Consider the following 13,755-nt stretch of genomic DNA (forward strand, 5'->3'; position numbering starts at 1 on the left):
GGGCGAACCCAGAGGAGGGATGTGGAGGTCCTAGGCTCCTTCGCGGTCGACAATACAAAACTCATTCAGGATCGTATGAGCGAAGGTGTTTTGGAATAGGACCATGTTATGAACATGATCCTGATAGTGTGCAGTACGTAACCCGTTTGGGGTGTACAAGTTGGACTTTTTTCTTTTTTTACTAAAATGTGTAACATATTTCTAGAATATAGCGGTTGAATGAGGATAAATTTAGTATGTAAAAGTCCATTGGCCTCCCAAGGTACCACTCACATTTTTTTTAATACAAGCTCTAAAGAGAATTCTATTTCCCATTTATATGTGATGTTCGGTAAAGAGCTTGCTCTGAACCTACGGCCACCGGCATCAAAATCCATCCACCGCGCCAAGAATCGTCAGCTCAACACACGTGCACCAGCGATGCAACCCGAAATCATCGACCGCCCATAAAACGACTGAGAGGGAAGCGACCGTCCCTTTCCGGCCCACCAAGCCCACCCACCAAGGCCGCCATTACTGGACAGTAGTAAGCCGACGAGGCTTCCGACCACCGCCAGCCCGCTGCCGGTCCTCCTCCGCCACCACCAGGGCACCACCACCACCATGTCCTTGTGGCGCGCGGCCGCCTCCCGCCTCCTCCTCCGCCGCTCGCCGCCCCTTTCACCGTCCACCGCCGCTTCCTCCTACGCTCTCCTCCTCCACGCGCGCCCCTTCTCCCCGCCCCCGCCCCCGCCCCCGCCCCCGCCGCGTCCGGCCCCAGCGGAGGCCGAGGTCACCCCGGCCGAGGCGCGTCGGCTGGTGCGCCTCGTGGGCGTCGAGGCGCTCAAGCACCGCCTGCGGGACGGCCGGGACGAGGTGGTGGGCTACTCCGAGCTCCTCGACGCATGTGTCGAGGCCGGCGCGGCACGGACGCACGCCGAGGCCGAGGAGCTCGCGCGGGCCATGGATGACGCCGGCGTCGTGCTGCTCTTCAGGGACAAGGCATACCTGCACCCCGAGAAGGTCACATTTCTGAAGCATTTCGTCATTCAGTTACTTCCTTTTAAACCACCTGCATCTCATTCTCATGACCGTTCTATTATTCCGGATTCCGATTCGGATAAGTCTTCCCCTTTTCCGGACCATTTGGATTTGGGTTTACATCCTTGCTAACCAGTTAAAAATGGAACTTAATCCAAAAATTCCTTCTTTCATAAAACAATAACCGCATCAAATCCCCCGAGCAACACCCTGTTCCAATATTCCCCTATTATTCGATATGATCTAGTCATACTGGCATTTCTTAGTCCTGTTTGTGACATGTAACTGTAAGAAGGTACTGTTTGTGAAACGGGGTTCTAGCATAAATTACCAGAACACTAAGGAAATGTTGTGACATAGGTCAAGATGCACGTGGAATTCTCAGCAATGTGCGTATGCAGTTAGCTGAACTGCCATAGGATCAACATGTACATGGAATTGCAGTAATTCATAGATTCAATGTAGGATGGTTATACATTCGTGTTACTACTTTGCGATTCCACTGTGTAGCTTCCAGTCCTCCTCAACCATTGTTTGTTCTTCACCTACCCTGGTCAGAACAAAGACCATATATTGCTCTAAGAGGAAAAGCGGAATCTTGTTAGTGTCGGCACTTGAAGCATCTAAGTATCCACCTGAGGTAAAGGTGTTACTTTATTCTTTGAGTGTAGGCATTACATCAATAAAGACCTACCTGCACCCCGAGAAGGTCACATTTCTGACAGTTACATCATCCAGTTACTTCCTTTTAAATCACCTGCATCTCATGACCGTTTTATTCTGGATTACGATTCAGATAGATCCCTTTTACCAGCCCATTTGGATGGGTTCACATTCTTACTGATCAGTTAAAAATGGAACTTAACCTATAAATTCCCTCTTTATTAAAAACAAAATTCCATCAAATTCCCAGAGAAACACCCTGTTTCAGTATCCCTCTATTGTTTGAGATGAATTAGTCACCCTCCATTTCCTAGTCCTGTTTGTGGCATGTAAGAAGGTAGTCTTGTTTGTGGCATGGGGGTTCTAGCATCAGTTACTAGAAAACTGAGGAAAATGGTAACATTGGGTATTATCAAGAGGTGACATATGTCAAGATGCACATGGAATTACCCAGAGGATCAACATCTAGATGGAATTACAGAAATGTAAAGATTCAATGTAGGATGGTTATATGTTAACATTACAGCTACTTTGATTTGACTGTGTAGCCTGCAGTCCACCTCAACCGTTGCTTGTTCTTCACCTACCCTGGTCAGAACAAAGACCAGAGGAAAAGTGGAATCTTGTTAGTATCGTCCACGACACTTAAAATATCTAAGCATCCACCTCAGATAAAGCTATTATTTTATTCTTTGAGTGTAGATATTACATCAACAAAGGCTAAACGTTCAAGCAACAAGGATTGCATCATGTGTTTGAGATTTTTCTTTTCTGTTGCTTTCAGATGTAGCCTGTAGTGAAGTGACAATTTTGCTATTGTGACAGTGAAAATAATGCATATCAGCCTATTTAGTAAGAGTCAGTGGTTTCCTTACTTGCGTGCCAAGATGGGCAAAAGGAGTCATGATGTAATTTTCTGACTGAATCTTATATTGATTGATTATTGACTTTTTTTAGGTGGTGGACCTGGTTAAAAGAGCTGTGCCACTTGCACTCGGACCAGAGAATGACCCGAGAAAAGAGGAGTTTAAGCAGCTCCAGGAAAAGAAGGAAGAGATTGACAAGCTGGCACACAAGCAAGTGCGATGTATCCTATGGTCTGGCTTAGGGTTCTTCATGTGCCAAGTCGGGCTCTTCTTCCGTCTCACATTCTGGGAATTCTCATGGGATGTGATGGAGCCAATTGCCTTCTTCACCACTGCTTCTGGCCTGCTTGTTGGCTACGCCTATTTCCTCATCACCTCAAGGGACCCGACGTATCAGGACTTCATGGAGAGGCTGTTTTTATCGAGGCAGAGAAAGCTTTGCGCCGCACAGAAGTTTGATATGGAGAGGTACATGGAGTTGCAGAAGCACTGTAGGTGTCCCCTGGAAGGCCATCACCCTCATGGTCCCAAGCTTCATGGCTTGTGACACCACAGGAACTAAAGTTTCTCCTCTGTTACCTGAAGCTTCACACTGCACTCTCTAGGTTGTAGAACGGGCACTATTCACATGCCTTTCATCTGATACTATAGTCCGAGATAGCAATGTAGTCCTGATAGAATGCATGGATCATATAAGGGTTACCCTTTAGCTACTTATCAGAGATGAATGGTGAACCCAACTGAATGTTCAGACCTTGCTAATATATCATGTGTATTTTGACAGATTGTTTTGAGGACCTAAGTACCTAAAATGCTGAGCTATGCCGGTATATGTTCCAGGCATAGCCACCAAGAATACAAGATGACACAGGTTATGCAAGTCTCGAATAACACTTTCTTTTTTCGTTTGCTGTGCTTGATCGCAGATCTAAATCCAAGTTATGTTAGGCACAACCATCTGAATTCTCACTCTTTGGAGAACTGATGAAATTTGTACAGCAAAAAGATCCTAAATTCAAAAAAATGAATGCCATCGAGCAGAATAAACAACCATCCATTATGCCGCCAGTGGGATATCAGCATCACACAATAACAAAAACAATAACAAGCCTTGCGGCAGAGAACTACAGGCGACTATTTGCTAATTTAGGCATCATTTGCTGCTCCCTGTACATGATGTGCCACAGTCAACATTTGCCTTAGTATTGCTCTTGTACAGTGAGCAAAAGAATAGCATAAAAGAAAATTATACAAAACATGAGCAGCAAGGGAACTGCACTTTTGCAATTCCAAGCAGCAAATGAAAAAGGTCATTCAATTGTGTATAAACTGGTGAAAGAACCGACACATCTCTTAGAGGGTCTGTAACTTTACTCCAAAGGTTTCACGCTGGTGTCCTCCTGATATCTTAGATGCTGAGTTGCTGACAATTGCAAGGTTTTGCAGAGGACATTTCAGTTTATTAGCCTTTTGGGATTTGAGCATCGCCTTCGCAGGGGTGTATTTGGGTCATCTGTAGGCCTGGAGTGATTTTCTAGTTACCATAACCTTGTCAATTCATTAAGTCCATGAGGTCCGCGGTTCAAATGCACAAAATGGTAGTATTTGGTGCATTTCATGGTACTGTTAATTAGTGGATGTTGCATTCCATCATGAATTTCTCCCCTGTAGTCATGTACTTCCTCCAGTAGCTTTTATAATCGTGTATCCCCAAATCAAGCCAAGGTTTCATGACACCATTGTAGTGTAGAGTAGGAGCCTTTTCTATATCGTCTCGACTAATTCCATAATCATGTCCAAGGCCTGACTGAACCCATGAGTCTTCCAAAGGGTATATCAGATCTTGAAAGGCAAGTATACTAACAGGGAGTGCTTTCAGTTGCTTTGATGTCAGGTTCTCCTTTTGCAGCTATAAGAAAAGCATAGGCAGTGCATCAGAAGATACATACACAAGATAAGTAGGTCAGTGAAAATGGGTAATTCCAGCTATGCCCCTGAAATTTCACAGTTCCCTTGCCTGTCATTGAGACATCAATGGCATATAAGAGAACTTCAGAATTTTCAGCGGCATAGGAGGAATTTATCTGGAAAAAGGAAGATAATGCTAGAGCTACTACATGAAAACCAAACAAAAAACTCTTAAGATACGCATTATAATTTCATGTGAATCTTTGGATAGGACTAAGGGGTACTGACCTTTTGGAGTGATTGATGATACAAACTGGTGACACGGAGGTCTCTCCATTTTTCCAATTCAATGACATTCAGACCAGACAACCACACACATGCATCGGAGTTGAAACTATGTTCGGCAATATAAGCTCTTAACTGTCCTAATGTAACTCCACAGAACTGGACAGCACCGACCACTTTACCATCCATATCGAGGTTCCACAGAGATGACAAGTCTTTTTGGACAATCAAATCATCATCCAGAACTACTACTCTATTCAAGCTACGAAGAAGGTCAGGCAACAGGAAATGTGAATGGCCAAAAACAGATATGTACTCAGTTTTCATCTGCCTCTGGGAAGATTCAGAATAATTACGAATTGTAACACGGAATTCCTCTGAAGGCCATAATTGTTGCATCTCAAGTGAATCTTCATGCTTTGGGAACTTCAGATGATCCTCAATGTTAGTTACATGAACAGTAGCCTCCAAGTATGAATTTCTGTCGAACCAATGCTTCATCGCGTAAAAGTTTTGCGCATCAGTGAACAAGTGGAAAACAATACTGCCAGAATCCTGAAAATGTGTGTACATAAGTTAGCAATAAGATGGATATCTCAAAACCTTTTCAGTTATTTGAAAATAACAGTATACCTGGGAATTCAAAACTGTTGAATTAATAGTGGTTGAAACTGCAAGCACGTTTCTGGAAAATATTACATAGTGCTGGAAGGTAGGACTTTCAAGCATCTGCTTATTTAGTTGGTCCGTGCGGATTGATCGAGATTCGAAATATTCTAATGTCAATCTCATGTTCAAGCAATGGTGAGTTTTCGGCATAGTCTGGACACCAAGATGATATAGAAATGCACTCTGTCTTGTATGGAAATAAGCTTCATCTTCAGTTATATCAAGTAGCTGCCTAAGTTTCCGTTCAACATTAGAGCATCCTACTTCACAAGACTTGGCTCTCTCAATTGTGTTCTCCATTTTCTCTAGCTTTTTTGCAAAACTGAAAAGATCAAGCAGCCATTACCTTCAGAAACAAATTGAGGACAAAATAAACAAAAATGAATTGCAATGCGATATTTTTTTAGAAGTAAGTCACATGCATCATAATGATCTATGCTACATTCTTCATTGCTTGAAGAAAACCAGATGTCAATTGAAACAAGAAATGGAGCCAGCTTAATGAATTGCTATAGCAATGTAGGCAAAAAAGTTTAGAAAAACAAAAAAGATCATATAAGATTTTTTCAATCTAAGATGGTACTAACATTGGTGGCAGATCAGCATCTGTGATGGTGTCACTCAGCATGCGTTCATGTTCTTGAATGCTTTGTTTCAGTTCACGTGTAAATCTTTCCTGCTGCTTTATTTTTGCAATACTAGGATAATGAGCTCTTGCAATAAAAAGTTGATCTTTAAGCTTCTTCACAATAGCATCTTTCATAACTTCCCTATGCTCAGTAGACCAGAGGCAGTAACTTCCATATTCATGTTCACAGGACTTGGGATTCCCCTCATGCACTGTCTCTTGACCATGGTTCTCTTTCCCATTAACAACAGTATCATGTCGCAAAACAGTTTTAGATTCCTACGGCACAAAAGTAGAGCAGAGCAGTTATGAAGGATCCCTAGTAGAAAAAATGCCTGGCCTTAAATTTAAAGCACAAATCATCACAGGAATACAGGAGTCACATCCTGAACCAACAATTACAAAGCTGTAGTGCCAACATTTGAACTAACTGCAATTGGCTCTTACAGGGGTTTGCTGAAGTCTTGAAGTACTAAGGATGAAAACGTATATGCTTACTTCTAACTGATGTACATTATAGAACACTGTATGTAAAACCAATTCACAACATGGTATACGGCCATAAATGATGAGTGGTAGTAGGATTGCCGCAAAAGCCTCATACCATGAACTGAGCTCACATTTTTCTTGTGTAAAGCCTACAGTCTAAACAACTGTTATTCAAATACAAAAAATACAGAGTTGCAGACTACTTTAATATAAAAAAATGCAGCCAAATAAAGAGATTGTCTGTTACCTTTGATCTCCAGGACAGGTCCTTCCTTTGATATCTTTTCAGCATATCAGGTCCTGAAATACCACTGGAAACGGTAAGATGGATACTGGCACTGTCTTTTTTTCGAACAAAAATACTAGCAATGCTTTGCTGTTTGTACGCTCCTAATGCTTACCATTGCTTTTGAAGATGTCATTATTTAGCTCCACTAAAGAGAAAGCACCCTTGAGCTTTGCTTTTGATTTGATAGCATGATTCTTAGACTTTGATCTAGGAGACATCTCAGCTGAAATCCCGTTGGATCCAGACGCCTTCTTTTTGGAAACATCCTGCATACAAAGTTAAAAAAAGAAAGGAGGTTAGTCAAGATTGAAAAGGAAACATTTGACCTTAAGTACGGCAGGCTCTTGATTATTGTTTCAGGCAAGAGTCAGGAAACATCAATGTGGCAAAGTGGTTCATGTAGCTAGCTAATTGCGCACCAGATTCCAGATTTGAGCAAAGTTTCATCAGCAGTATTGGACACACTACACACTGCCGGATGATCTGTTTTGGAATCACTACTCACTAGTGTTACAATATGCTTATCGCAACACTGTTAATTCAGAAGCTGTGTAAGAATATTTTGCATTCACTCTTCAATTCAGATATGGATTGGCAGAAAGGTGGTCACAGAATATAGAAAAGGCCAACCTCAAATTGTTTCAAGAAGAACGGAAAAGGCCAATCAATGGAAGAGGAATCGCACAATGGAAGAGAGCATCTTGACAGCAACAGCAGTTTTGGGTACATTTTTATCGGAGGCATGGCAAGGCATGATGGAAGAAACAATCTTGGGTTGCCACCTACAAGAATAGCAACTCTAGAATGGAGACAAAGGCGGTAGGTTGTTAAGCGTCACAACACGCAGCTATGCAGACGTCCGCAAAACACGCACGCACACGCGGAGCGCACGAACGCCTTGAAAATTCGTAGATGCAAGTAGTTCAATTCCTCATTTTTTTACGCGAAAAACAGCTGGAAAAAAAATCAACTCGGTTCTCGTTGTTGCTGACATAAATTTTAACCGCGTCTCGCACAACTTGGTGCTGAGCCGCAGTTATTTCCCTTACGCAAAAGATGGGGAAGCAAGGAGCGGTACAGTAGCGTGAATGCGTAATCACTGTAGCAGAGCGTGTTAGTTGAATGGTAGCGGGTAACCTTGAGCAGCTTGTGCTTCATGGCGCCCCCATTCTCCAGATGCTGCTTGTTACTACGCGCCCCAAAACTGGCCAGCTCCTGATGAAGCAGAAGAACGAAATCAATCAGAGGATGAAGTTTAGTGCTCAGAGGATATTATCAGTAGAGTTTGAGAGCAGAATGTGAAGTTGGCGCGAGAAGCAGCAGCTAGCTTACGGTGCTGATGACGACCGCAGCGCGCTCCTCCGATCCATAGCCTGCAGAGGGAACACGGTTAGAGAAGCAAAAGGAAGGAGTAGTCGTGTACAGATCCGAGGCCCTAGAGAGGAGGTAGCAGCGTGCACACCGGGACCGGGGCGGTGGAGGCCGAGGAGGAAGACGAGCGGGAGCAGGATGGAGCAGACGACGAGCGCCGGCACGGCGGCGGCTAGGCCGCTGCAGCGGCGCTTATTGGGTGGCGGCAGCGACAGGGGAGAGGAATGCTGCTGCTGCAGCTGGTGCCCCTTCTTCATGCTCCACTCTACTGGCCACTGCCGCCTGTGCTCTGCTCTGCTCTGCCTCCGCTCCCAGCGCCAGCGGCTGCACCTGCAGCTCGGTGGTGGGGATGGTAATGGAGTAATTACTTCCGCATTAAGCTACAGGAAAGAAGGAAAGCAGGCGGTTTTCTTTCTTTCTCGGGCAGGGCGCGTTCAAGCTTCCTCTGCTCTACTGTGCAACGGATGAATGGAACGAAGCACACCACCGCTACGCCTACACCGGGCAGGAGAGGAGAGGAATGGAGTGTGCAGCGGGGGCGGAGGAACACAATGGACCCCTCATGGCGTGGCCCAAAACCCCTGCTTTTGCAGTTTTGCTTTGGACGCGTCTTGACAGAAAACAAGTGGACTAGGACTACCCTGCTCCGCCGGGGCCAGCATGTGTGCGGGAAAATAGAGAAACTGCTCCTTGAGCTCCTCCTGATGCAACTTTTTTATATATGTTTTTTTTTCTGTCGCTCCTCAGTAGCAAAAATGGAGCGACAGAGAAAAAAGTTAGCACAGTGGCTCTGCTTGTTAAACGACTCAAAACAGATTCAGTTTATTACGGAATCTATAGTTATCTGCGTCAAAATAATATGAGTAGGTTTGTATCAAAAAGTAACTTTTTTTACACTAATATAAGTTTGATGTATGTGTTATAAACATATTATAACAAAAATTAGAGCCAAGATCATATTTTTCTTGGAGGCCACATCAATGACTAATTAACTCGTCACTTATTTGTGAGTAAAGGTTATGGGGGCTGGCTGCTTTGCAGCTGGCTGCTGCTGCTCGGCTCTCTGCCGCAGCAGCTGCAGCACGCAACAGCTCTCTGCCGCAGCAGCCAGCCAGCCGAACGAGCTTGCATGCTCTTCTTTTCAGCGACATGCTTGTATCACTATCATTTCCTTTGCTTTCCCACAGGAAGAAACTGAAAGAACCGGAGATGAGGGAAAACTGAACCGGAGATGAGGGAAAGAGTCTGACCTGCACCTACTGAGAATGATGGCCTTGGAGCTTGGTTAGCTAGCTCTGCTATACGTATGTAATATTTATCGATCAGTAAACAAGTACACCTATATATGAAGCTCACGCATTCCTCTAGAGTACCGAGTCCAGTAGGTTGGTTTGCCATTTTGCACGATCGAGAGGGACAAAACGACACAGGGCCGGGCCTGCTTTGCTTCTTGTGTCGCCATCACACACCACTGGACGGATTTATACCTCGACCGACCGGATCGATGGGATCCATTTGTTTTTCATGGTCCTCTCCTCTATCCTCTTCTTCACATTGCATTGCATCGCATCTACCGCCCCTGGATGTGTGTTGGGTAGTACTACCTACAACTTACTGTTCAGCCAGCGGCAGCCACGCCACCAACAGTTTGAGCTGTTCATGTTCTCGTCATTAGTAGGATAAGAAAAGGTGATGACTCTGCATAGTCGGACAGACTAGACAGAGCTATGCAGTGCAAATTTTAATTCAGTCTACCTGGAAAACTACTACAGTAAACAAAAGCTGCGCGAGTAGAAACACGCACCGTCTATCATCAACCAGGTCAGCTACCTCGTCAACAGACTTGATTAATACAACAAACGAATCGCGGTGGACACGTTAGTAGAAAAATTTTACCCCGTTCGATGATTTATCTACGGAGCTCGCCATTGGCTGCACGTTGTATTGGTCCACTGCTTGTTGCGGATTCAGATTGATTCTATTTCAATCATTTAATTTGATTTTCTAGAATCTACTATTACTAATTGGAGGCTCCTTTTAAAGCTTCCAGGTGAAGCCACCTAGGATTCCTAGGTGGACACTCTAGAAAAAGAGAGAAATCCTAAAAATTCTCACAAAAAAGCAAAACATCCAACCATCAATTGATAGATTCAAATCATCATAGCCATTGGATCTATTATGTTTTCTAAAAAATTACCCACCTATGCCATTATGAAAATAGCCTAAATTAACCCCCTAAATCTATATATAAATTACCCACCTCTACTATTATATAAAATAAATTAAAGTAGCCCCCTAATCTTTATCCAAATTACCTACTTATGCCATTATAAACAATATTTAAAATAACCCCCTAATCTGCAATTGAATTGCCTACCACTATTACTTAAGTTTAAACTTAAAGTAACCCCTTAAATTTGCATCTATATTACCCACATATGCCATTATTAAAAATAACATGAGGTAACCCTACATTTGAATCAAATAACCTTAATTAAAAATATACAGCAATATATGATTCTAAATCATCTATATCTTTCACTATTGGTATATGATATAACAATTAAGGTCTATACGCATGATGTGTGTCACCATTTATAGGGATATAAAATGATGATAATATAGATTTCTATGCTAAAATTGTATCTCAAACTTAGGGTTCATTAAATAAATTCAAGCGCATACCTGCGGTGCAAAGTGAAAAGTTAAAGATTATGAATGAGGTTGAAAATATTATAGAGTAATTACTAACTAAAATTGATTACAATTGGATGAAGATATTAAGTATATATCTACATAAATATTGTGTTCGATATTTAACAAACGAGAGGTAGCTTATGGTAATAGTTTTGTAGCAGTGTAGTCTAATTTTTTTTCCATTGGAGACTCCACAATAGTTCCCACGAGACAAGGTAGAAAAAAGAGACAAATTCTCGTAAAAATTAAAAACATCAAACACCAATCCTGTAAACTCTAATAATCATAGCCATTGATCTATTATATTTTTTAAAAAGTTACCCACCACTGTCATTATGAAAATATTAAAAAATGAGCTCTAAACCTATATCTAAATTACCGAGCTCAGCTATTATAAAAAATAATCTAAAGTAACCCCATAATCTTCATCCAATTTACTAATACACATAATTATAAAGCATAACTTAAAATGTCATTCTAAAATTTTATCTATGTTACCCATGTGTGTCATTATTAAAAATAACCTAAAGTAAACACCTAAATATTAATCTAATTATCTTTATGTGCATCATACAGAAATATCAAAAAGTAAACTAATATATGATTCTAAATTACCTATTTATGTCATTGTTAATATAAAAATACTAAGTTAAAGTATATACACATGATGAGTGCCACCTTTTTAGACTATTTATACATGTATGTGAGGAATCCATGAAAAATATTGGTTTGTATGCTAAACATAACGTATGGAGGATTGGAGGTGTGATACAAAATGGAAAAATTACGAATATGGATGAAAACATGCATAGAGTAATTATTAATTAAAAATCAATCACTAGACAAAGATAGATACATATATCTATATAAGTATTATGTTGAAGTATTGAAAAATAAGAGAGTGGTAGGTAAACAATTTTGATTATTAGCTAGGAGTTTAATTTCTAAATAATTTTTAAATACAGTAGCTTCTAAAAATATTAGCCCGTGCGGGAGCACGGGTTGATGGACTAGTGAGCCTAATGCAGCTGGATTGGCTGCTCGGTGTCTGTGCTGATATGGTTGCTGAAGCTTTAGGTGTAGGAAATTTGGGTTGTCCACTACTTACGTGTATATCTTTACTTGGTCGATTTCATTTATGTGAAGAGATTTTTCATTTGCAGATAAAGCTCCATGTCAGAAGCGGAGTCGTCAGCTGCAGCAATTGCCACCCGTGAAGTAGTCCACAAGCATCCTTGGCCTGCCTGCCCCGGCATCTAGCTGCACATGAGGCCTTGCCAAAGAGGCCATCAAGGATGTTCCTGAAATCTGTATACGTCGAATTGCTGCAGCAACACGATCAATCAGCCATCAATGGTGTGTGATCAGTTAACCTTGATCCCTTGGTGTTAAGTTTGCTATTGATGTACAAAACATCATACGTGGATTGAATCATCCCAGAACAACTACATAGCTTTAGTAATTTAGTAATGCAGTTTCTAACCAATGGTTCATCCAGGTAATCATGAATGTTTTGTGTTACATTTTTAGTTTATGTCCAACATATCACAAAACAATTACCGCATAATCATCTAGGTTCACTGGTTCAGGATCATGTAAACTATTTTTTACCTGAATCTCTCTGTCGAATTTGCAGGGTTCGATGCTATGTGCCCCATTGAGCTAGGTGGCAAGCATATGGCTTCCTATTGCTGAGTTTGGAGAAGACCTGGACAAAATTGTTTGAACATCTGTTTTCTTTTCCCTCAAGTGAAACTTTGGTGCTGATATATCAATTGCTTATTCATACCTTGCTTTTTATATTCTTTGAGTTAGCGTCCCCATGTTCAGAACGCAAGCATTGTGCACATTCTGATGCATACTGCACATGTTACATCTTCGTTTAAGATTATTACATACATTGGGTTGTATCATTGTAGCAATGGTACTTGGTTTAATTACCCAGCTAATATCTGTGGTGATGTTATATAGTCCGGAAACAAAGGCTCCTTTCTTATATCAAGAAGAAAGTGCCTCCTGTTTTATCCCTGTTCATGCTGGCTCTTTTCCCATGTGTCAATTATCTGAATGTTCTTTTCCTAACTTTTGAATTTTGCTTTCAGATTGAAGGTTGTTCTAATGGTAGTGTAAGTCTCTGTGCAGATTTTCTACTGATAGTACCAGATAAGTCAATGCTTGCAGCGTGTAACTTCCAGGTAATCATTCAATTTTAGCTACCCCACAATTTGCTCTTGCAAATATAAGCTTAAAAATTCAATGTGGTTACTTGCTAGCTACATATGTCCTTTATATTTCCCATTGAGGCGAAGTACTGCATAGAACACAAGTGTACGGCTAATTTCCCAGTTTCACCTCTTGTAGTTTTCCACTTTTTCTTTAATACTGTTGCTGGCAAATACCCTAAATAGCACTAACATCCTCCCCTATTTGTATTCAGGTACATTCAATCTGGTAGCAAAGAAGCTGAAACAAGAGTGCTACAAAAGGACAGGTAAAGAGCTTAGCTTTGGGATGCCTCTTCATTTTCAATCATGCACAAGCAGCTACAGTGTATGTAATTGTTGTCTGCTTTACCATATTTGCAAACCAAATGAATGTCCATACTTGATATTTGAGAGAATAGTAGGCTGAGAAATAAGTAATTATGAATTCCAGTAATTCGGTTCTCCACATAAATTTGCATTAACTAGATAATTTGAGCATGTTGCAGAAAGATTTCAACTAGCACTTTGTCTTTCTCTTGATCTTTGAAGATACTTAATTTATTGTCAAGAACTTAAGCTAATTGTTGTGGTTTTATAAGTGGTTCATATGTGCGCTACTGATGCTTTGTGATATATCTTAATATTGATGGACCAATTTTGCAAGGC

The 13,755-nt window shown here is 41.5% G+C and overlaps 2 protein-coding genes across 3 annotated transcripts; one reads left to right on the plus strand and one right to left on the minus strand.

Annotated features, from left to right (window-relative positions):
• Positions 1-470: 470 nt before the first annotated feature.
• LOC101761573 (calcium uniporter protein 6, mitochondrial) lies at positions 471-3,437 on the plus strand. 2 transcript variants are annotated; one of them, XM_004978283.2, is made up of 2 exons: positions 471-1,002; positions 2,641-3,437. In XM_004978283.2, the coding sequence occupies exons 1-2, from the start codon at positions 604-606 to the stop codon at positions 3,094-3,096; spliced, it is 855 nt and encodes a 284-aa protein (XP_004978340.1). In that variant the 5' UTR covers positions 471-603; the 3' UTR covers positions 3,097-3,437. The 2 variants fall into 2 exon arrangements, with proteins under 2 accessions (XP_004978340.1, XP_022684014.1); XM_022828279.1 differs by lacking the exon at positions 471-1,002 and adding an exon at positions 1,012-1,729.
• Positions 3,438-3,587: 150 nt separating this feature from the next.
• LOC101784121 (probable galacturonosyltransferase 7) lies at positions 3,588-8,761 on the minus strand. Its single transcript, XM_004977357.4, has 9 exons — positions 8,280-8,761; positions 8,150-8,190; positions 7,955-8,032; positions 6,930-7,083; positions 6,776-6,828; positions 5,999-6,318; positions 5,376-5,733; positions 4,746-5,297; positions 3,588-4,458 (listed from the first exon to the last, which is right to left on the minus strand). Exons 1-9 carry the CDS (start codon positions 8,443-8,445, stop codon positions 4,180-4,182), a joined length of 2,001 nt encoding a protein of 666 aa, XP_004977414.1. The 5' UTR covers positions 8,446-8,761; the 3' UTR covers positions 3,588-4,179.
• Positions 8,762-13,755: the final 4,994 nt, after the last annotated feature.

Source organism: Setaria italica, chromosome VII (genome assembly GCF_000263155.2).
Source record: "Setaria italica strain Yugu1 chromosome VII, Setaria_italica_v2.0, whole genome shotgun sequence".
In the NCBI taxonomy this organism is placed as follows: domain Eukaryota; kingdom Viridiplantae; phylum Streptophyta; class Magnoliopsida; order Poales; family Poaceae; genus Setaria; species Setaria italica.